Source organism: Seriola aureovittata, chromosome 15 (genome assembly GCF_021018895.1).
Source record: "Seriola aureovittata isolate HTS-2021-v1 ecotype China chromosome 15, ASM2101889v1, whole genome shotgun sequence".
NCBI lineage: Eukaryota > Metazoa > Chordata > Actinopteri > Carangiformes > Carangidae > Seriola > Seriola aureovittata.
The window spans coordinates 6999696-7024530 of NC_079378.1; the positions used below are offsets into that span (position 1 = coordinate 6999696).

The following is a 24835-nucleotide window of genomic DNA, read 5'->3' on the forward strand; positions in this document are numbered from 1 at the left end:
AACCACTGAGTCAGCTGCTGTCAATCAATTAGCATCACTAACGACGTTAACCGAAGCTATCAGTAACTCAGGAATTAAAACTCTTACCATCCATTTCGGCTACAAAACTGCAAACCTGCTGCTGTGTATCATGACGTCTCTTTTGGGAAACGCTTCGAGCAGCAGCAGCAGCCACTGACAACTTTCCCTCTATTTTTACCACAGCTAAGGAGGTTATGTTTTCACCCGTGTCTGTTTATTTGTCAGCAGGATTACGGGAAAAGTACTGAACCAATTTGTGGCATACTTGGTGGAGAGATGGGGCATGGGCCAGGAAGATTCCATTAAATTTTGGGGCAGATCCGGATCATTTCCCTAAAAGCTGAGTCTTTTTTTCCTCTGAAGTCTGGTGCATGTTGTTTAACATTGGCCCTGGGCGGAGGTCTGCGTCCTCTGAGTGACCCTGTACTTCTGGTTTAGTTTAGATTTGCCTGATGGAACAGAGAAAACAATGCAGTGACGTGAGTTTAAGCATTCTTCATTCTTTTGGTGTGTAGTTTGTTTATCCAAAAAAAAAAAAAAGCAAGGCACGCAATTCTGAGAAATGTGCGGCATGTGGAAATCAAAAGCAATGCAATAAATGCTCCATGGTAACCATAAGATGCATCTCAGTGCAAACAATATAGCACAAAGCAACACAAAAAAGTCAGGTACACTCAGGTCCACCTGTTTATATAATCCGTCATCTCTGATCTATTCTCCCCTTCCTCTCTTTCTCATCTTTTCTTCCTTGTAAAAGTCGCCACCAGAAGACAACAAGTGCCTTCTTCCTCTAACACTTTGTCCCTGTCCCCTCTGTATAGTGTGAACTCCGCCTGCCTGGCAGCAGCTGTAGCAGTGTTAGCAGGGTGCTGGTAAGCTGAAGCCCAGGGAGATGTCACAGCTTTACTATCGGCGGACTGACAGCTCCTCATACCGGGACCGCATCCCGCTGAGAATTGTGCGGGCCGAGTCGGAGCTGTCACCCTTGGAGAAAGCCTATCTTGGAGCTGTGGAGAAGGGGGACTATGCGAGTGTTAAACAGGCTCTGGAGGTGTGTGTGTATGGAATAATTGATAATTTGATTGGTGAATACATGAATGACTACAGCTACTGAAAGTCTAAATTATGGACGATTGGATGGATAATAATTCCTTAATCTAATTGAACTGATTTAAAAAAGATTAGAAGATTTATGGGTAACATATGCAGCTATGATTATCCTCTACTCATTTTCAATAACATCTGGTGCCTTTATTTACCTTGACAAGCGTGAGACCTTTAGTAGACACAAAATATGGCTAGAAACCATCTGTGTGGTAGCACCACAGTACCTGGGGTGCCCAAAATGATGAAAACAACAACACCACAATGCAGTAAGGCGAGAGAAAAAAAAAAGAACAAAAAACCAAACAATAAACACCAGTGAGTTAGGGTCAAGCTTTAGCTGCATTGCATCACAGTGTCCTCTGACAGTGGCAGAAGACATGCCCTCTTATTTTTTTTTTATACACAGTTGAAGAAGACACTGTTTGCCAACTAAACCAGATGTGACCAGAGCTGCTACTTAAAGAGCTCGACAACTGTTTAGCTTTTCATTCCTATACACTGCTGAACTCATGATGGTCAGTAAAAAAAAAAAAAAAAGGGATTAAAATCGATGCAGCGGAAACAGTTATCATCTTATTGATTTCACACACTCATCTTCCTTGTCTAAATCTGGCGCCTACATTACCCACAATGCAACTGCTGAGAGTTTAGTCCAAGATTTAGGTGTGTTTTGCTAGTAGTGGCTAACATCTTGAGCTGCTAGCCTCAAGCAAGGATAAAGAGTGGGCTTCACACCCCCAGCCTTTTTTCCATTTACAAACTCGTAGTCTTCAGACTGAAGTGATGCTGCTAATATTGTTAAGAGAATGAAAGCAACAGACTGAAAATCTGTTTACTTTGAGTCAGACCTGAAAGGTCTGAACAGTTTCCTTTCAGAAATCAATGTGAGGACTGTGTCAATGGGTATTTTCCATTTGAATCAATGATATTCTCTTAAACCAAATCCCACAGTAGCTCTTAAAACAAAACTTTCAATCACAACCTTATTTTGTCAGGAGGCAGAGATCTACTTCAAGATCAACATCAACTGCATCGACCCCCTCGGCCGCACGGCTCTGCTAATTGCCATTGAGAACGAGAACCTTGAGATCATTGAGCTCTTGCTGAGCTTCAGCGTCTACGTCGGTGATGCCCTGCTGCACGCAATCCGCAAGGAAGTGGTGGGAGCTGTGGAGCTGCTGCTAAATCACAAGAAACCAAGTGGTGGCATGCAGGTGAGGAGGAGAGGACTGGGGGGTGAGAGGGAGGCCCGGGGATGGAGATAGTTTCAAATTAAGAGTGCTTTATTCATGAGGGTGAAGCGCGTCAGTGCACAGGCAGTGAGCTGCTGACAAGGCTGGAGGAATACTGAGAGAGAAGCAAGGATTGTTGACATTTACTTTTCTTCCAAAATAAATACATTCTTTTTATCATCATGTTTCAACTTTTTTTTTTCAGCTGATAAAATACACTGAAGGGACCTGTGCCAGTTTTCTTTGTAAAAAGCATAATAACCTTCTTTTATCCAGCAGAATATGACAGTATACAGATGCACTGATGTGCAACCCACACCACATGTATTGTTTATCATAAGAAATAATTTAAATAATGAATAACTTCCAGCTGCGCTATATTGAAAATCCTAGAAAACAGATCAGAGGCTAAAAATGTTCCCGCCTTAAGTCTAAACAACAAGATGCCAAATTACAGGAGGAATTTCAGATCTGACTGAATGATAGGGTGCAGCATCAGCCAGTAAAACACTGGTACTCACTGTGTAGCTGCTAAGCTGTGTGCGGCTGCCTCGAGCTTTTTATACCATCCAAAATAATTGACCCAGCATTGTTGCCAAAAACAAAAGCTGACACTTCAAAACGCTGTCTTCATAAGCCTTTTTCTGTCTTTTTGGAAAAAGGAACAGGTCTTACAGAATGAGATATAATGAGGTTTTTCACAGAGAGAAAAAATTGGTTGTATATTTTTGTCACAAGTTAAAGGGTATTCATATTTTTCTTTTTTGAAAGGATTCAGATTAGTTCCTGAATGCAACACTGCCATTCATAAACAAACCTCTTCCTCTACTTGATTAGAATCGCCTGTTTTATTGCTTTAATTACTGTAATCAAAAACAAATAGTCTAATTAATTTCAGATTGGTACTCCTTTGCACTGATTGCTCTCCACTTTTCATTTACTTGTTCCTGCCACACATGTACTATACGCACTGGGACACACACATACATGCTTCATGCTTTCTTCTTCCTTCTCTTATCATCAGTAATGCACCGTAAACCACGAAGGAGCAAATGTTTTTGGCTCCAGTGATGAACTGTAGGGGAGATGTTATTGCTCTTCCTGTTGTATCCTGTTCGAAGCTGTGCATTTGGGCTTTGATAAAATAAAGTGAAATAGTGGAGAAAAAATGAAAGGGAAGAGGAAGAGCACATTAAGGAACAAAAGAGAGTGCAAGCACAAGAGATAGCTCAGGCTTGTTTGTTAAATGGATGTGAGGGGGGGGACTGAGATACAGAGGCCAAAAATTTCCAGTCCAAACCGCTCAGCTGTGACATCTATCAGCTGCTGCATTTCCTCTTTACCTTAATGTCTTCTTATGATAGTGCCTCTTCCCATCACATGAGTAGATTGTGAAAATAGATCACTCCAGCGCTTCCAAATCTCCAAGAGAGAAGCTCATTGATTATATTAAAAGGCTGTCTGGGAAGAAGTGCATTCTTATCGTCCGCTGTATGAGATTTATTAATAAGGAGATTCACTTTATGCTTCGCTGGAATTGTGTGTATTTGTCTTTCTCTTTTTTGCAGGCTGTCTGAATGATGTGTTTGTAATAATCTTGCAAGTGTTGCAGCGTATTTGTTTTCCACAGAGGAGCGGCCTTGGATATCAGCATTTTTAACCGCTTCATGTATTATCCTCTGAGTACAGATGCGCATCTGTCGGTGGCACAAACACTGGAGCTCAAAGTGTTTCTCAATTAAAAAGGCCTTTGGGTGCGTTTGTGTTTTGTTATTGTTTTTGTTTCTTCTTGTTAGTCTTTTCTTAGTCCACATTTTGCTCATTGTTTTTGGGTTACTGTGCAACCTACATACCATGTGCACATACACATACAGTAGTTATGTAAGGGAATCCCATCTCTTCCCACATATGACACAAAGCAGGATGTAAAGTAAACATTATTATACAGTGAATCCACAAAGACTTGAGCTTATTTTCCGCAGTGTCATTCAAAAACAAAACCGCTCAGTGTCCCGTTTTATCCCGGCTTTATCTACAGGTTTGTGAAGCTGTATGGTGAAAACCAGCGGGGAGGCGTAAAAAAGGAGCTTTGTGAAAACAAAGGCAGAGGCACATACTGTGAAGTCCGAAACCCAACAGATGCTAATGTTGCATTTTTAATCAATATGCTGATGGTGGATGCCTCATTCTTATATGAGTAACGAACATGCATCACACGGACAAGTGGGCTATAATTTTGTTTCTTTTCTCCACTATTGTCATAACTTCACATCTACCAGCCTGCACTCCTCCTGCTCCATACTTGAGCTCAGGCCAAGGATGTTTGATGTAGACTATTTGATATCCCTCCTCCTCCCACGTGGAGAACGGAGTATATAGCTTATTAGATCACCCTCCTCTGCGAAATATGACTGCTCTCAGACAATGCTCTGTGCCACTTTTTTTCCCCGATTTGCTGCTGCACTGTGACTACTGAGCGTAAACTAGACAACTAACTAATATCCACATTATAAAATGACTTAAGGGTGCAATATAGATGATGAAATATGTGTGAGAAAATGAACCAATCTCCTACATAGCAATTTTTCATATTTTCTTATTTGGAGAGTAGTGGGGGTAGAGTTTCACAGGTACCACTTCTGATTCTACTTATAATAGACTACCTTCATTTTTCAAACAACCTACAACACAGTGTATCTAAGATCTTGTCTACAATTAATTCACATTTGTTGTCTGTGTCTTTTAGGCATTTTTCTCCAAATTAAATGAATGAGTTCAATCTGCATGTTGAGCTTTGTATTTAAGGTAAACACAAGAAACTTGTGCTACACACAAAACATTGCCAAACACACGTAACAACCAGTGGTGTAGGATATACTGCCCTGTAAACCCAAAACTACTGGAGGCATAAATTAAGGTTCTTAGCTTATATACAGTATCTGTTGCACAGCTGCAGCTTTTCTTATCTTCCCTGGCTGTGCAGTTAGAGTATGGAGAGGACCTGCTCTTCCAGCTCTACCAGCTACTCTCATGTATTTAACATTAGTGTCGTTAAGCTCTCTCACTGGAACCAGAGCCCCTTATCCTATCTGTCCTGCATCTGTTTGTTAAATAGGCCCTTACCTATCGCATGTTTATCCTTCAACTCGTCTCTGACCATCCTCTCTCTCTCTCTCTCTCTCTCTCTTTCCTCCTTTGCGCCGTCACCACTGAATCAGATAATAGGCTTTCAATTAAAAAGAAGTAAAAAGGGCCGGCTTACTCCTCTGCTGCCCACAGCCGTGTATTCCCACTGAATGACATGGGAATAGCAAAGGGGCTTAGCTGGAGTCTGTGATAAGAGGGTTAGGTGGAATGAGTTTCTTTCTGAGCATAATGATTCCCTCTGAAATGAAATACTGATGCTTTTGACTACGCTGTGGCCTGTACCCTTTACAGCAGTCTTGATATGGATGGCATTTTATCTACAACTTTTCTAATTTCTCATTGGTATTTGACCTTTTTTTTTTTTTTTTACTTAATTGTAAAGACATTCTTCTGACTCTGTATTTAACCAAACCAGTCACTGCTACTGCTCTCTTAGCATGTCATCTAAATCTGACAGGAGGGGGAAAAAAGTATAAATTGGCAAAATATTGCATAAACCCAAGGCCAAATGTGATGCCTTGAGAGCTTAATTTTATATACAGGTATGTGTGATTAAAGCTTTTGCTCTCTCCCCTCTCCCCTGACAGGTTCCTCCTATCTTATTGGACAAACAGTTCTCTGACTTCACCCCTGACATCACTCCCATCATACTTGCTGCACACACCAACAACTATGAAATTATCAAGCTCCTGGTGCAGAAAGGCGTGTCTATGCCACAGCCACATGAGGTGGGTGAACCATGTGTCTCTAATTAGTGGTGTATATTGTGTTTGTAAAACCCCCAAATCTCCAAAATGTCAACAACTGTTAATAATAAACAAGTCTTGCATGCAGCTCAGTTAGAGTTTATTTTATAGACCTAAAAAGTTCAAGTTTCAATGCATTTCTCAATCAGATAATACAGAAGATCCTGGGTTTTCACTCAACAGCATACTAAATACTTGGTCTATGGTACAGTATATGTACTATGATATCACATACGGTGAGATTTCCCTGTCTTTTTTATTATAAAGCAGGTTCTATATTAATACTGTGAAAGTATCGAAGTGCTCAGTCTACAGAGACAGGCACACAGAATGTATTCAGAAACTGAGCCTTAAAATGAGCTGTCAGGACTTCTGTAAATTTGTGATGTCACAACAAAGCAGTCATCACTCTCAGCCACGCTCCAAGCCCCGCCCACCTGGACCCACCGTCCAACCTTACGGGATTTGGTTTCTCTGAGTGTTTACCTGAAATCTGCTATATTTTTGTTAGATCACTCAGAAAACAGTCAACCAACTGAAAGAGACTTAGAGTCTCTTTTCTGATTGGCTCACTGACCTGCTGTGCTAGAGCTCCAGGGAGAAGCCTGAGAGAGGAGATGTAAAACTACACTGGGATTGTTTTTGGTACTTAAAACCACAAATATATCTCCTTATGGAATATGGGACCTTTAAACATATAATAAACTAATATCAAACGGCAAACTCTAAGTCATTTAAGTAATTTTTGTAATCATCAGACTTTTTTTTTTTTTTACATGTTTTTATCTGCAAGTCAAACTCTTCAATAACATGTAAATATGCCCATAATTTATATTGGACCTCAAGCATTTAATAAAATACCCAGGCATCCTGCTGTATCTCGTTAATATAGTAGAAATAGTGCATTCATTGCTGTTACTGAGCACAGGAGAGCTTCATTAAAATGTTTTCATACTTTGTTTGCAGGTGCGCTGTAACTGTGTGGAGTGTGTGTCAAGTTCGGACGTGGACAGCCTGCGGCACTCACGCTCACGCCTCAACATCTACAAAGCACTGTCGAGTCCCTCGCTAATTGCGCTGTCCAGCGAGGATCCCTTCCTCACTGCGTTCAGGCTCAGCTGGGAGCTGCAGGAGCTCAGCAAGGTGAGGACACGAGAGGCAGCTCAGTGTGGAGCTGCGGCATCATGGTGTGATATTAAAGGACAGAACAATGAAAATCAAAAACTAAAAAATGTGTAACTGTATGGATTATTTATTTAACCTCTATGTGCCGTTTCATAATGCCACTTTGTGACATTCAATTCTATGCGAATTTATCATACAATTATTAATATAAATCATATATTAACTGCTCTTGGAAAATGTCATTTGATTTGAAAAATAGAAAGAGAAAAATACACCAGGCTCAGCTATTGCCTGCATGATATTTCCAGCTAGAATAATATAAAATCCAAAGCTTATTATTGAAATTTTGAGTAAAGCTGAATAGGTAATTAACTTTCATAATGATACTCTCTAGATGACATTGCATAAGTCTCTCTGCTTTAGGCATTATCTGACAATAATTACACGCCGGCGAAAGCCAGGGCCGGAGGCATTATGTTTTTAGATTGTCCGTCTATCCCCATGTCCCCATGAACACCACATGTCATTAACACTTTGAGGTAATCCCTTTTTTTCTTACAAGCATTCCCTTGTATTCAAAGATGAACTGATTAGAAATTTGTGGTCAAAGTTCAAAAGTCACTGTGACCTCACAAAATACTTTTGGCCTCTTGAATGTGATATCTCAAGACCACCTTGAGAGAATCCCTTCAAATTTGGCACAAACATTCACTTGGATTTAAAGATTAACTACTTAGATTTTGGTGGTCAAAGTTCAAGATCACCATAACTCTAATGAACTGCAAGCACACTGGCAGTAATTCCATTTGACACAGATTTTAAGATGGGTGCACTTGAAAACAGTATGTCTTAGCACTAAGTACAGTATAAGTAAATAATAATAAAGTAACTGTCAGGATTGGACCAGATTCAGAAGACTTTAGGAACGACTGGTCTTTTTGCAATGTCTTTAAGAGTCACAGTTCTTGCTCACACACCAGTGTGAGTTTGTATGTTAGCTGTTTCCAGAGCTGTATGTGTGTGTACAAATGAATCCTACCACACTTGAAGTAGGCATGGAATACTTGAGTGTTCCCTAGTTCACCGCCTCCTTATTGCAGGCATCAGGCTCGGTATCACAGGTTCGGTATTATGTGGGCTGGGCTCGCCATCCAGCACTGAAAAAGGTTCTCTCTGGAATCGTCTCTCAAATCTTCTCCAACGGCTCTGAGATCTCCTCCAAAGTCTCAGCTCGTCTCGGGAGAATTAATCCAACCAAAAGAACCTGACCTAAGAAGAAGATCAAGATAAAATTACCATTTTGCTGATTCTATGAGCATTTAGGATCATGGGATAAAGATTATTAAATATCAAGTCAATGCTCTAAGTTACAAAATTCAGTTGTACAACATATGCAGTTCACGACTGATCAAATCACAATTTCAGTCATTAACAAACAAAATATTTTTTTTTTTACAGAGCTACTATTCTTAGTGTAAGCTCAATTGCAGTTAAGGTGCATACTATAAAACAGAAATAACAATATCAATTTTAGTCACTAATGAACGTTTAAAATATTCTCAAATCCATATACAGTAAAAGATATGAGTGTATGAAAATATAATTAACAGTATAAATTTGGTCAATGGTGCACTGAAAGAAATGCTAAAGGAGGGATTCACTAGCACACATCTCAACCAGGTGCAGCAAATAACACAAATGGTACAAAAAAGTATATCAAAACACAATAAAAACGGTCTCTTTAATACACCAGTGTGCCAGAACATATCTGCTTATCAGCAATATTTCTTAACCCCACTTAAATTTCCGTTTTCAGGACGCTAACACGTTTAGCATAGTCAAATTGGATTCTACATCGCACTCGTTAGCATCTAAGCTAGCGGAGTTTTATCGCTAACATTTTTTAGCATTAGTCAATGGACTTTCACGTAGCGAAAATTAGCATCGCGGCTAACGGGCGTTTTCTCCGGTTAACTACAAACGAGACGCTGATTCAACTCACCAGTGCAATGAATTAGCTTTGAACTGAAAAATGGCGTCTGGTCTCATTTCTCCGACAGGAACGGCACAGTGTTCTCTGTTTTTTAATCCACCCTGTGATTTTATATGGTTACAATAAAGTTTGCATTAACACATGTTAACACAACATTAACTTTGAGTGAGTTACTTCATTGCTTAATCGACTTTCATACCACGTCGGTAAACACACTCAGCTCTCAAGAGGGTTGATATAACATTGGCGTCTTGACTCTTCTTTCTCTCCAACGTGACCAGTCACTGAACAGCCGGGAGGCGGGCTGAAGCTTCTGATTGGCTAAAGTGAAATTGAACTTGACTTTATTGACTGTTTGTCAAGCTTATCAACAAAATACTTTATTCTCACCAGTTAAACTGTTTTAAACATATTTATGTGTAATATTTAATGACTGTTTATTTCAGGCGGAGCTTTATGCTTTTCTCAGCATTTACACAGAGATTTATTTATTTATTTTATTGATGATTTAACTTATCTGGGTTGCACACTCATCCCATTTTAGTTGCTCAGATGAGACATCTCCCCCCCCGGAATATAAGATGAAAAACGTTTGAAAACATGTCTTATAGAGATGATAAATATCTGTAAGCAAATTTGAAAAAACTTGATGACATAAAACAGGCAGAGGCGAGGTTTGATTTAGAAACACCGCTTTCTCAACATAGCCTACCTGTACTCTGAGATTTTCCGTTATGTATTGATTTTCAGCTGCCAGGTTCTTCCAGGACTCTAGATGTTTAAAGATACCTGTACTCTGTTTACACCCCACCTGTGTCTTTCAGGTGGAGAATGAGTTCAAATCAGAGTATGAGGAGCTGTCTCAGCAATGTAAACAGTTTGCCAAAGACCTCCTAGACCAGACAAGGAGCTCCAGGGAGCTGGAGATGATCCTCAACTACAGAGACGATATCAACTTATTGGAGGAGGAGGGTAACAATGACCTGGCAAGACTCAAACTAGCTATCAAGTACCACCAAAAAGAGGTAAGCATGATATAGGCTATATCAGTACATGCACTTTAATACTGATCATTTATCAGCCTTTCTGTCACTTTAGCTATAGATTAAAATCTGTAGTTAATTTTGTACCCACCCAACCATTATATCACACATTAAAACACATGCACACAGTGGCGTTTGAAGGACAAAACAGAAACTCCTGCAGGCTGCAGTAATGGGAAGGAAGCAGGGAATATCATCCTCTTTCACCTCAGCAGGACTGGGAGAGTGAGAAATGAATGCAACATCACAGTTTTATTATTATTCAATTATTCAATATATAAGAAGCATCTTTTTTTGGTTCGCCTCCAGTAACCTTTTTTCTTTCCGTCCTGTATTGTTTCCTACATTATCTTCCGTACAGCTTGTTGTTAGATTTCAATGCCACATGCCCCAGGCAACATTCACTGTGTGTTGCCTGGGGAGGACTGCCAAGTTTTTTGTACTCCAAGCCAATACTTCTCATAGGTGTCCCTGCCAGCCAATATGAACCAAGTGTAATGACATTAGATTAGCACCAGGTTCTATTCTAATGTTGCCAGATGCTGCTTGGGAAGGATTTTTTTTATCTGTTTTCACTTTGGCAGCTCACAGATGACAGATAGGCTGGGGGAAGCTTGAATTCCATTACCAAAGTGTTACAGCTGCAGGGTAATACTTGACTCTATAATAAGATTGTAACTGCAGCTCCGGATTTAGGATGTTTACCGCCTTAAAATAAAATAATAAATAATGAATAATTCAATAACAAATAATTCAAAGACAATAACCTGTTGTGGGAATCTCAACACACATGCATACATGATCTATAAAAGTTAGTAATGTTTAATGCAGAACATGTGCACTGCATCTGTTTTTAATGCACAGGGAAAACATATGGTAATTAAGCATTAATTACTTTCACAGCCCAGTTTCAGTTTCCTAGCAAGCTGTTTAATCCAGCAAGTTTGTGAAACCTTTAGCAAACATATATGAATAATTATAAGGCTAATGGTACAAACCTGATAAGTCAGAAACAATATGCAGTTTTACAGTCCGCTGCTTTCATGCTTTTGTTTCTGGTGCATGATAAACACTCACACACTCACTTCCCAGTGGGTAGAGACATGAACAATTAGTATCCAAATAAGCTAATTCAGAGGGGCCTTTGAATTACTGTGAAGTTTATATATATATATATTTATAGCCTATATACAGCAGTACCTTATATAATTAATAGAGATGAGTCTTCAAATTCTGTAGCATTTTCCCCTTCAAATTAAAATGATTGAACTCAACATGCCAATTATATGATAATTATAACTGAAGTGTATTAGGTAACTTATCTGCAGCTACTTTTTTTTCTTTTGTTATGGCTTTAATCACTTTACATTTGTTTACTTTACCATATGTTTACCTGTTAAAAGCACAGTGGTGTGGATGAACAGAAAAATGTAACCAGGAAATCCTTTAACTACAGCATGAGCTATGTTTCTCTGGGTGTAATGCAGGACGTGGGAGGCCCGGATTTAATTGACTTGCTAAGTTATGGGATAGCTTAAGGCGGCCTCAGGCAAGCAGAGAGGGGTTAAATAGATATAACACCACACAACTGTTTGCTGAATATAAAGGTAAAGCAGAAATGAAGAGGAAGCAGACACATTATGCCCGGGAGCGACTTATATTTCATTCAGCTGTCTTTAGCAGGGAGCTTTGTCTGGTTGTCAGAGCAGATGCACTTTTGCAGGAGTTTCGATTTCTGTGACGCTGCAGTTTCTCCCTCCTTCATCCATCCAACTGTTGCTCATGGAGACACAGTCGTCTTACCCAACCTCTCTGTTGATGGCAGTAAACAACCGTCCCCTTCCTCCTCCCTTTCCCTCCTTTGCCACAGCTGTCCTTCCACACATTTCGTCGCCCCAGGGGAGTTGAAATTATCCAGGTGATATCCCACTATGTCCTTCTCCTGCTTCCTATCTATAACACCCTTCGATTGCACTATGACTTTGATGGAGGACAGTGTCTTGTGATGACAGTAACAATCCACCCAGCTGCCCTTTTCAAATGATGAATGTCCCAGCTGCTTAGGCTGGTTAGCAGTCATTTCAAGGTAAAGTTATTCTGCTGGAAATGCTCCGTCTGTCAGGGTGTGTGTGTGTGTGTGTGTGAGAAATTATTAGACAGTGCTGTAGTGTGATTGATGTAAAAAAATATCTCCCATATAAAGACATTTCTCTCTGTAATTAAGTCGGTAAAGTCTTTTTTTATTTTCCAAATAAAAAAAAAAAAAGACAAATGGAAAATCTGCCATTGAAGTAAAAGCTTTTTAAACCATCTTCACCTGTTTCCAGAATAGTTTCAAATATGTGCTACAGTCAAGTTACATTTCTCTCATTCCTGACTTTTTCAAAACTCAAACTCTCATCTCTAACAAACAGCTGAGAGAAGTTGATTTCAACTGGAAAGAGCTAAATAATCTTACTACAGCAGGAGATTCAATATTAGACGGAGCAGACGCGTTATATGCAGTTGTGTAGTTACTGTTTTTAGCATGTGCAGAGGTGCAGAGGTCTTGCAAAAGGATTTTATATAAATTCAACCACTTGAGAATATATTGTACTTATTACCAGTTACGGCCAGAGGCGTTTTGAGGGTTTTTAAAAATTTTTTCTTACAGTAAACTTTTCCTTGATTTGGAGAAATGAAACATGAAACCACAGGCTTGCTGCACATTGAAATGAGAGTCTGCAGTGGAAGAGGTTAAGCTCAGTGAAGCACTGGTAATATAATAACATCTTTCATGGCCGTCTCCTGAGAGGGGGGAAAATGACATATGTCCTTTTCTAATTGGACATACACAGACACAGAGGTAGTTAAAGGGATTGCTTTGTGTTTGCGACAGATGATCTTTAAGCCAGACACGGTTTTGCCCCCCCCCCCCCCCCCCCCCCCCCCCCCCCCATTGAGGGATAAGTGGACACTTAGTTGCACTGGAAAGGCTCGTTTGACTGTTTGTGCAGAGAGCAGTTATCATTTTCAGGGCATTTTGTCTCTTCCACCGATTTTGCAGACAAACATTCGAGCTCTTCTGTAATTGGCATGACACTCAAGCTGAATTTATTTATTTTTATCGTGCTGCCTACCGATGATTGCCCCAGTGAGCTCCTGTTTTTGACCCTCAACTGAACAAAATGCAGGACAGTTCTCCTCTTAACCCTCTTAGGCATGTAGTGTGTATGTGTGTGTTTTCTGGATTTATCCTTGCATCTGTGTGTGTTTTCCAGCTTTGCTGCTGCTGTGCTCTCAGGGTTTAGAAAGGCAATTTAGACGGGTCTGAGGAGAAATCTCCACAGGCCTCCCATCTAAAGAGCTTAGCTAACAGAAAAGTCTGTGCTTTGATGCAGCGGGACGTCAAATCAGATAAATACGATCAGTAACACATACACATTGAAGTGCCGATTATCCCCTCTACCACCCCAAGGGTTCCAGCAGTGGATTACCCTCGTTTTACTCAAATGCTTGAAAACAAATGTAGGTGAGTATGTTGAAGAGAGAACAAGCAGACTGCCTCTTTAATATTTGAAATTCTTAGGGGTGCCAAGGGAGACCTATCAATTTTACATGCTGTAGTTTCACGTTGCCCCCTTGTGATATCTCATAAAAACTGCAATTCAGTGTTTCACATGTTTTTTAATGTCTCCATTAAAGGCAGATGAAATTGCACTAACAGGATTGAGTGTTATTTAGCGGCGGGCTGTTAGCTCTCTGCTGTTTAAGCGGTCCACTGCAACGTATATCTGAGTCTCCGGTGTTAAGCAATATTCAGCCTTCAAATGATGGCGACATAGATAACACCACTTGTTGCCAACGCAGTCTGAAACATAGCCGCTCAAGTTTATTTGCGAAAGAGGTGAAATAACCTCACACTAACGCCAGAAGTGACTAGTTAGATCTCTTGCTTGATCTGATCTAGTTTCTCTTTTACTAAGTTTATATTATAGATTTACACTTATGCAGGGACACATTTTAAAAGTGGACATTTTCAGCACCAGCTTTTATGTTTGCACTGTTTTGGCAGTGTCAGTGTCAGAGACCAGTTCAGCTGCATTAAAGGTGACAGACAGACAGGTGTGATCATCAGTGTGTGGGTCGATGCGGTTTAAGCATGTTTGTAGATATAAGCTTTGTAGACTCATTCTGATGAACTTGAAAGGTTTTTATATGCAACAACACCATGGATTAAACAAGCAAGTCATGCATTTACACAGTGTAAACTCTTCCCACACTTAAAACCACTATCCTTTCCAGCTGAGTGTCCATGTAAGCAAAGATGGAGGATTTTGCCACATTTGACCACATAAACCAGTAAATATGTATAAAGTATTGGCTTTTAAAGAAAAATATTTGAAATCATCAGTTTACGATCTTGGACCTTGGACTTCATATCAACCTGCACTTCAGCTCTTTCCAAAGCAAAAAGCAACTAAAACATAACCAGCTGCAAGTTGTGTGCTTGTTAGTGAGAGTCTGTGGAAGTGGAAAAGAAGAGTTTTTATGTTGGTAAAGCTGCAGGATAACTTGTCATCACAGAGCTGCAGAGCAGACACAGTGATGAGCACTTACCTGGCATTTTTTGGACAGTCGAGAGCGGGGAGAGAGGCGGGGAAGGGAGACTGGACTTGAGACCTGGAGAGTTTCTGTTTGAGTTGTGTGAACAAGCCACTTAAGGCAAATATGGCACTTTAGTACTGCTGAGTATTGGAAGTGACTGTGGGCGCCATAACAATGACTTTCTCCCCAAGGACAAAGGATTGGAGGAGAGGTTTTAGGATAGGAAAGTATTACATATAATGAATGGAAGTTAAGGATTAAATAAAAATATTTTAAAAAAGAATTAATCCAAGCAAGTTATCCTCTCTCAGCTGTTTTTTCTCACTCCTTTGCTAGACTTTAATACATTCGCCTACCAAACCAATTAAAATCTATTATGCCTCTGCAAAATAAAAAAATGTGAACAAAATAACAAAATAAAAGCCTCTTACTAAGACAACAGATTCCCTCTTTATAGTAGTTAATCTGATTAGATTTTAGACAAGTATATTAGCATGGATACGCTTCCTAATTATAGCATTAATTACCTTAATTTGTGACCTCATTAGCATCACTGTCACTTTTTAACGCATGCTGATTAAGGCAAGACATTAGGCAGCTCAAAGTGCTTCTTGTTTACTGTCATTGATTAGAAGTAATGTTCTGACAAGTGGTGCAAGATGCAAACTAACAATGAAGCCTTTTTTGTTCATGAGTGGACCGATCACTTGTGCCTCCAAAAGTCCAAATACGTGTGTGACAGAACAGATGTGATAAAAATCCTTCAAGCTTTCTCTAAATAGACAATAGAACAGTTCTATCTATAGCTGCAGAAGAATTTAAAACAGTGGCTCATTTTTAAAAAAGAATCTTTTATTTTATTATTTTCTGGGGTAAAATACTTCATTTACAAGAGTTATCCTGCACCCACGGGTCTGCTTCAGACTTTGGGTGAAACTTAATGAGGTTAGACATTTTCTCTATAATAAGGCTCATGCTCAAATGAGTCATATGAGAAAAGAAAATCAGTAGGGTTTTTTTTTTTCTCTCCCTTTCTCTTTCCCCTTTATTCTTCCATCATCTCAATATGCCAGTGATACAAAAGAGTTGAAGCCTTATCATTGATCATCCCTATTATCTTAATGCTCTCTCTCTCTCTCTCTCTCTCGCTCTCTCTCTCCCTCATTTGGGAAAAGAAAAGTTATTCCTCCTCTTCTCCACTCATCCATCAAATTCATCCCCCTATTTACTCTCTGCATTTCCTCTCAAGTTTTCGCAGTAATATTGCAGTTGAAGCATGGAAATATGAGCAATTCCACTCCAGACCCCAACGCATATAGGGATCTCTGGTTCCCATGGTAACAAGGCTGCAGAGTTGGTGAATTGGCACCCACCAGTGCCGGTCAACACTTTGACTCTGATATAGAGGCTCAACGTGATATTTCGCAACAGTGCACGTGGATGCGGTTACACTCATTTATTCCACACAGCATGAGATGTGTTTTCTCTCTTTTGTAGTTACACCAGTGTAACGCAGATACCTCTAGATTATCACCAGAGGCTGTTGATGTAGCTCCGGTCCAACTGGCTGAGACAGTCTCACAGCACAGCTGCAGTTTTGATGCAGACGTTTTAGCTGATTATTTTTTAAACCTGTACTTAGTTACCAAGAGGAGCGCGGCTTTAACTTACACAAAATTTCCCATGTTATTTTTTTTCACTTTCGCAGTCACATAAGGTATTGATCCCCCAGGAACACAAAACATTGAACAAGCCAAACAACAGAAAGGAACACAAAATATTTCCCACATGTTGATTTATGTCCCAGTCGTGGGTAAGAAATGAGACAAAGTATTGTTTGCTTTAGACAAAATATCGTCTGCTTTAGATGAAGCTCCAATCATATTCAGACATCTCAGTTCTGTGTTATTATCTGAAGAAAATCAACAAGAAATGCAATGCAGTCATCTAAAAACACCATCATCCAGTTTATTGACAACATGTGGACTCTTTTGCTCTGACCTTGCTGCATGTGTAAAGCTTCCTTTCCTTCCATTACCTGATTTCCTTCTGATATATCGTGCGTAGATGATTACTCTTCAGTTTTTCACACCTACAACACTTCCTACTCGTCCATTCGTCTGCTCTCAAATGGAACTTGCTGCAGGTGCTAATTCTGGCATGTGGTCACTAGGGGTATTATGTTCTGTGTAAAACCACTAAATAGCCTCCGGCTGAGGATGCTGACTCAAAGCAGGTTTACATGCTGCAATAATACCTCAGATTAGTGTATGAGAAGTTCTTCTTATCTCTGCAGATCAAAAAGATGGAAATTATAACCCTCCTTTTTTCTTGTTTCTTCAAGTTCGTAGCTCAGCCAAACTGCCAGCAGCTGTTGGCATCCCGGTGGTATGATGAGTTCCCCGGTTGGCGGCGGCGGCACTGGGCAGGGAAGTTCTTCACCTGCGTCTTCATCGGCCTCCTCTACCCAGTGTTTGCTTTCTGCTACCTCATCCTTCCAAAGAGTCGTTACGGCCTCTTCATCCGTAAGCCCTTCATCAAGTTCATCTGCCACACGGCGTCCTACCTGACCTTTCTATTCCTGCTGCTGCTCGCCTCCCAGCACATTGTCACCACAGAGCAGGACCGGCAGGATAGGCAGGGCCCTGCACCAACCACCGTGGAGTGGATGATCCTGCCCTGGGTGCTGGGTGAGTAAAAGCTCAATTTGCAGTCAGTTTACAAAGCTTCACATATAAAAGATCATATTTTTTCCATCAGTGTGGTGTAGTAAAACGCTCTAATTACTACAATACCCATGAGCCTCAGTTGACGTTGCTGTGGAGGAGATGAATCCGAGCTGCAGATCAGAGATGTAGCAAATTCAAAACACTTCTATGGGCTCAAATTAGGGTCAAAAAGATTTTGAGTTTGTAAAGTTATTTTCACAATTATGTATATAATGTTAGCTTTATCATTATGCAGGCTGATTTTAGCATGTAACTCAAAGCACCACTGTGTCTGAGCTCAGCCTCACAGAGCTGCAGACTCTTAGTCCTGATAATAAAATAACCAGATATTTTCTAACGCAGTCTCTGATCTTTTCTAGTGGAGATTCAGTCAGGGGAGCTCCACGCCCACTCAAGCTTGAAATGCTCTGACTCCCACTCTATGCGGAAAATTAGCAGATTTGCTGAACCCTGGATGCCCAAAATAACTATTCAATTTGAACTGATGCCTTCCAGAAACAAACACTGTCCGAGGTTTTTTATCGAACAGCTGATCAGACAAACTCTGTATTTTTAGGATTCATCTGGGCAGAGATCAAGCAAATGTGGGATGGCGGTTTCCAAGACTATGTCCATGACTGGTGGAACCTGATGGACTTTGTCATGAACTCTCTGTACTTGGCCACCATATCCCTCAAGATTGTAGCCTACACTAAGGTAACCGGTTATCTATGAATAGTAGAATTAACAGGTGTAGTGTGTTCTCACTTTATCTGCTCTTTTTCTTCTTCTTCTCCCCGTTCAGTACAGTGGCAGTAAACCGAGGAACCAGTGGGAAATGTGGCACCCGACTCTAGTAGCTGAGGCAGTGTTTGCAATAGCAAACATTTTCAGTTCTCTGCGCCTGATCTCGCTGTTCACAGCCAACTCCCATCTGGGGCCGCTGCAGATCTCTCTCGGGAGAATGCTGCTGGACATCCTGAAGTTCCTCTTCATCTACTGTCTGGTAAACAACACCGACGTTTGCACACCTGTGGGAACATAAACACGCAGTAAATATGACAGAAATACAATCACATGCTGTCTGTCTCCAGGTCCTGCTGGCCTTCGCTAACGGGCTGAACCAGCTCTACTTTTACTACGAGACCAAAGCTTCAGACGAGAAGGGGAAATGCAAGGGAATCAGATGTGTGGAGCAGAATAACGCTTTCTCCACGTGAGTTCACGTGCATCTAAACTCTGCCTGCGTATGTCATGCAGTATGTGTGATGTTGCGAAATCGAGTGGCAAAGAGAGATGTGAGAGTTGTGTGTCTGTGTGTTGCTGTTAATGGTTGTAAAATGTGTGAAAACTAACAAAAAAAAAAGTTTTCAGTTGCGAAGTGAATGTGATGTCTTTGTAGAATTTCATAAACACAGGGTTAAAGGACTTTTACTCACCTTTATAAAAACTCAATGACCATTCATATTATTTATCTGAGTAACATGCTTCTTTCCTTTGCAGGTTGTTTGAGACCCTGCAATCTCTCTTCTGGTCAATCTTTGGCCTGATCAGCCTGTACGTGACCAACGTGGACGCGGACCACCAGTTCACCGAGTTTGTCGGCGCCACCATGTTCGGCACATACAACATCATTTCACTGGTGGTGCTCCTCAACATGCTCATAGCCATGATGAACAACTCCTACCAGCACATTGCTGTGAGCACAGACACAAACACACTGTAAAGAAAAAAAAAACATATGTGTGTGTGTGGAAAAGATGACGCAATGCAAACATGCTTTTCCAATGTGCCCCTAATCTTGATTTCAGGATCACGCAGACATTGAGTGGAAGTTTGCCAGGACAAAGCTGTGGATGAGTTACTTCGAAGAAGGGGCCACTCTGCCGGCCCCCTTCAACATCATCCCCAGCCCCAAGTCATTCTGGTACCTCATGTGTTGGATTAAGAGGCAAGTGTGCGAGAGGACAAACTCCAAGCGTCCTGAAACCTTCGGATCTCTCGGAGTAAGTTTGGTGTCAAACACTTAAAAACACATTTATTTGAGTTTCACAGTGACAGAAAGAAAAGGGGTCTGGTTTGTTTGGAAAGGAATACTTAACTGGACATAAATGATGTATCTTTCTTATTTTGAAATGATTCGTAAGTGAATCAGTTCGATGACTTCATAACTAATCCAGCATCCATCTCTGCTTATCAAATGTCAGGATTTTCTGCTTTTTTTTTTTTTTATTACTCATATGATGATAAAATAGACATCTTTCATTTTGGACTGATGGTGAGATAAAACAAGGAATTTCATGAGGCCATCTTGGGCAGTGATCTGACATTTTATAGACAAAATGAGTCATCGATTAACAGAGAAACAGGCAGGCAGATTAATCAGTAATAAAAAATAATCTTTAGTCAAGGGGAATCCTTTTTTGTTTTTTCAATGAAATCACATTTTAGAGCAGCGGTCCTTCCTGCAACAACTCTCAGGGCCCATGTGTTGCAGGACACACAGACAAAGCAAAGTTTTTTATAAAGAAAATTTAAATATGTTTTGGTTTCTCTCTCTTCCCCTTACTCTCTTTTTCATCCAACATCTGTGCAGAGGCGAGCAGCAGAGAATCTGAGGATAAACCATCAGTACCAGGTACATGTAGTGTGTCTTGCAAAGCAAGCTGGAAAAAATCACTATCCTCTGCTGGTGTGTGTGTGTGTGTGTGTGTGTATATGTAAGTGTGTCATCACATATTCTGCTCTTCCACTTGCTCAGTTTCAATCTGTCAATAGAATGCTAAAGTGATGTCTCGTACAATAGGCCTAAGAGTTACACTCAGTGGGATGTTCATTACCATTCAGTGTAGAGGGTTTTCTATTTGTCCACATCTGCAGGGGGTTATTCTATTACTTATATAGGAGTTGAAGCGTAAAATGTGTTTTCTTTTGTGTGTTCATATTTGTCATCTTTGTCCCAGCTTATTGACTTTGAGTTTTGTATTGAAATGACACTTTGATACAATATTAAAAATGTTATTGTGTTCAAAGGCAGTTTCTTTTTACTGTTGTAGGAGGTTCTGAGGAACTTGGTGAAACGTTATGTGGCCGCCATGATCAGAGATGCCAAGACAGAGGAAGGCTTAACTGAAGAGAACTTCAAGGTAGGGCTGAGGTTCTACAGGGAAAGAGAAAGTATAACTTACACTATAATCAACATTTCTAATCAAATTACTTTCTGCAGGTTTAACGATGGTTGAATTGTGATGTTTAGTTTTTAGCATCATAAAATTCTATTTTTCATACAATCTTGGCTTGTTAATGCCTATTGTCTGTCATAGCTATTACACTTTATCCACTTAGTACTGACCAAGTCGACATGTAATCGATACTCTGTGGAGTGTTCTGCAGATACCAACAACTGGGACTGATGGGACTAATAGTTCAATGAAAAGCATTACTTAATTTACCAGGGGAGCTTAATCTTTGCTTTGCTCTCTCAGGAGCTGAAACAAGATATCTCCAGTTTTCGTTACGAGGTGATGGGCATGGTGAAGACGGGGAAGCCTGCTCTACCAGGGGCAAAGGCCAGCGGCAGCTCGGTGGAGTCCAGTCTTGCTTACCCCAATTCTTTGCTTAAGGTTTCTTCCTGCCCTCAGAGCAGCCAGGTGAAAAGCAAACTCAATAGATTCAAGATCACCACTTCCATCCTCAAGCAGAGTAGCTCTACAGCGTCACCCAGGCCACCAGAGTCCTCCAATGGTCTAGCCAATGGGCTCTTGTCCCTGGTGTCTGATGAGACCCCCAGTGAAAATTCAAACCAGAGGAAAAACTTCCCCAAAGATATCACTGACTTTGGCTTGTTCCAGAAACACCACTGGGGGGGCAATGAAGGCACGTCAGGTGCAGGAGAGATTTCCAGAAAGATGTACTCTTTATCAGAGGAAGCAGGGGAGTCTGCGGGCTCAGACGCCGAGGAGCAGGTCAAAGAGCATACGGCTAGAGGTGAGGATGAGAGAGAGATCTCAAAGGGAGAGAAGGCGGAAGAAGCTACAGTTACTGAGGCAGCGAATGAGGATAGCGAGGTCTTAAATACCAACTGCAGCTTGGAGGAAGATGGGGAAAAAGAAACCAATGAAAAGGACAAAGAGAGTTTGTCCTACGTTGACCCAGTAGCTGATGGATGTTTGACAGGAACATGCAGAGAAGAAGCCTAAGACATGGCAATGCATGAACACAACTACAGGCCACGTATTGCTGGACTGAAGACAGAGACTGACAATCAAGTGAGGAATGCGGTTTCAGAAAAGTATGTGTTATTGTTTGTTTTGCACAGAGTCTAACTTTCCCAGTAATTACTAAACTAAATGATCAGCTTTGATCTGCGGAGACTCAGGGAGGCCTTTGGTTTAAGAGTTTTGAAATGCCACTATATTAGCAGAGGAGGTGCAGCAAAGGTAAATGGAGCTCTGTAAAGGATTTAGATTTGAGGATAAAATTATTTTATCTTATCTCTTCCCTGCAGATAATTGGAAAGTAATTATTTCCTGAAACTGATAATTTCCATTTTTTTTAATGTCCCCTCTCTCCCTTTGCTCTTATCTGACGCGTCCTTTTCCAGTTTTTCAATCGTTCGCCATGCTCTCTTATCAATCTCTCTCTACCTCTTTTCTTTTCCTGTTTGTCTCTATGCTGCTTTATCGCTTCCCATCCTTAACTCACTAGAGCAATAGATGTGTTCTGTTTTAGACCTGACTCTCTGCCTTATTCTGTCTGTTTCTGCACTTTACACACTTTACACTGGCGTACGATATCTTAAAGACGTGTCAAGCTTTGATCATGCAACAGCAACTCAATGTCAATGTTTTTCTATGCAAAAACCTGGGATTGTGATTCTCATCATTCCGACGAGGACGATCGCATGTTAAGCGGCGACAGTTCAAGTATTCACATATGTAGGGTAAAGTGTGGCCAACTGCCAGTCAAAGAATAATGGGAGATAAACAACATGAATTGTTGAAAAGAGTCTATCAACCATTTAAAGCAACATATTATTCATGTTTTATCACTCCCGCAGAAAATGAACTTGTTATTTTGAAAAGATTTGCTGTTTTTAAAAAGTACCTTAGATGTCATGTTAGTTTGTACGAATGATGTTATAGAGATTAAAACATAGACCAGAAATAAACCTAAAAATACACTCTGTATTTGGCTTTTTTTCTTTTGTTCAATGTTTCTTGCCAAGAGATTCAGCCATCATTGCATTTGCAATACAAGAGGATATGATATGACTCCTTCAGGGCAGCCTGGACACTACAGTGACTTGGTATTGGAAAGTGAAGAGACAGGCCAACCGGACCAGGGCTAGCTAGTTAGCATGCTAACTAACAGTAAATGAGAAGAAGTGATAACATTGGCGCTGCTTCCATCACTGGAGACAGCTGTTCGCGAGTGAAGGAATGAAGTTTGATGGATGCAGAACTCGCAACATTTCATCTAGACGAGTAAGTAAACAGCTGCTAATTCTAACATTGGTAGGACTAGCAAAACAAAAAGCTCCTTAACAAATCTTTCTATCTGAACTTTGCAGTTTTCATGGATGTGAAGTGTTCATGAAATGTTTTGTCCTTAAAAGAGTTTCAAAGTGATAGAGGCATAACAGCAGCAGCACCAGGACCAGTCTCTCCATTAAACAGCCACTGAAGACAATGCACGCATACAAGGATCGTTTATGGGTTAATAGTTGACATATAGCTTACACATTTTTAATTATTTGTAATGCTGACAATCTACCAGACATGGTATGAAATATAAATCATTCAAAATTTGTCATTAATTTTGTCTAATCACTTCTTATTTAAAAGACTTAGGTTAACACCACTCCTGAGGTTTCAAAATAAAAGCACATGCAAAATCCAGAATGATAAATTCTCCTCAGGATCAATGTCAGCTCGGTCAGGCAGCTCGTCTGTCAGACAAGAAATATTATAAGTGCATTAATGGTTTTGAAAGTCATTTTGTAATTTTGAAGAATATTTGGACTCTGTCCCCTTCACTACCAGATATTTGACTTTACCATGTACCTTTTTCCTTTAAATGATTTAATAGACAGATGAGAAGACTTTATGTAAAGCTGCTTGATTGGGCTTAAACAACGGTTACTTTTGAATTATAATGATTGCATTATGATTGCAATATGGAGTTTGACCAAGTTCTGCCAAGAATTTCAGAATTCTTTCAGAAAGCTTTTTCCTTCTTGCTCCATCAACAATCTGGTCATTAAAAACTGAAATATCAATAACAGTCAGTACAGCAAAACCACAAAATGAGAGGATATTGTGTGTCATTTATCTGCCGAAAATTTGGTCTTATACTGCCCCTGAAAACCTTTTCAGTCCTGTGAGGGGCATAACTTTTTTTAATCGAATGAGTACTACAGCCAATATATTCCATTATATTCTTCTGGGTATCTTGCTCAAGGAGTGGAGGAGCAGGAGACTGAACCACCAGGAGACCTTCTGTAAGCGAACAAGTGACCAAGCAAGTGAAAAAGAGATGAAATATTCAGCAGATGATGAAACTGCTCCATGTGTGATCAAACGGCTGTGCTGAAATGCTTCTGAGGTTGTGAGGGATCTTCCAGCAGCACTGATCCAGGCTGTCACAGATGCAGACACACATGAATATAAAGTGCTTAAACTTCAATATGCTCACACTCATATTTTAAATGTTACAATGTTTTATTATGTATGTATTATGTATTATGTATTATGTAATTCTACATACAGTAATAGTTCAAAACACAGATGTGTGACTTTCAGTTATCATCAGTTCAATGTGAGCGAGGTAAAAAGATCTGGATTGTCTCTAACATACAAAAACATTTAAATTCAGCGCACATGTGATGGATCAAAATGTATTATTTAATTTAAATAAAAAGGATCAAACGAGATTCATGAATTCATGATCAAGATCAGCTCATATGAACGTATTGTCTTCTCAATACCTTTGTTATTCTCTTTGTTATTCTTACCCTGTCAAAGGTCCCGTCAAATATCACCTGTGTAATTCAAAATGTAGAAAAAAGAAGAACTTTGCACGCTGGAGTCTATATTTTATACCTATTTAATTAATTAGATAGATT

General features: G+C 40.1%; 1 protein-coding gene and 1 long non-coding RNA gene across 5 annotated transcripts in view; one reads left to right on the forward strand and one right to left on the reverse strand.

Moving 5' to 3' along the window:
* Positions 1-22898, forward strand: part of LOC130182638 (short transient receptor potential channel 4-like) — a 28687-nt gene extending 5789 nt beyond the window's left edge. Inside the window, exons 1-15 of one of the 3 annotated variants that reach the window (XM_056397701.1) lie at positions 364-500; positions 843-1072; positions 2124-2342; positions 6095-6235; positions 7220-7396; positions 10196-10396; positions 17346-17691; positions 18287-18426; positions 18515-18715; positions 18804-18925; positions 19213-19408; positions 19521-19715; positions 20306-20347; positions 20766-20855; positions 21195-22898. In XM_056397701.1, coding sequence (XP_056253676.1) covers positions 914-1072; positions 2124-2342; positions 6095-6235; positions 7220-7396; positions 10196-10396; positions 17346-17691; positions 18287-18426; positions 18515-18715; positions 18804-18925; positions 19213-19408; positions 19521-19715; positions 20306-20347; positions 20766-20855; positions 21195-21908 — 2943 coding nt within the window. In that variant the 5' untranslated portion in view covers positions 364-500; positions 843-913 and the 3' untranslated portion in view covers positions 21909-22898. Of the gene's footprint in view, positions 1-363; positions 501-842; positions 1073-2123; positions 2343-4838; positions 5166-6094; positions 6236-7219; positions 7397-10195; positions 10397-17345; positions 17692-18286; positions 18427-18514; positions 18716-18803; positions 18926-19212; positions 19409-19520; positions 19716-20305; positions 20348-20765; positions 20856-21194 lie in introns of those variants that run through there. The other 2 variants (XM_056397700.1, XM_056397702.1) reach the window with 2 other exon arrangements.
* LOC130182639 (uncharacterized) lies at positions 389-9603 on the reverse strand. 2 transcript variants are annotated; one of them, XR_008829734.1, is made up of 3 exons: positions 9381-9571; positions 8418-8647; positions 389-470 (listed from the first exon to the last, which is right to left on the reverse strand). It is a non-coding gene; the product is annotated as an uncharacterized LOC130182639 (long non-coding RNA). The 2 variants fall into 2 exon arrangements; XR_008829735.1 differs by lacking the exon at positions 389-470 and adding an exon at positions 7356-7427 and having other exon boundaries at positions 9381-9603.
* Positions 22899-24835: the final 1937 nt, after the last annotated feature.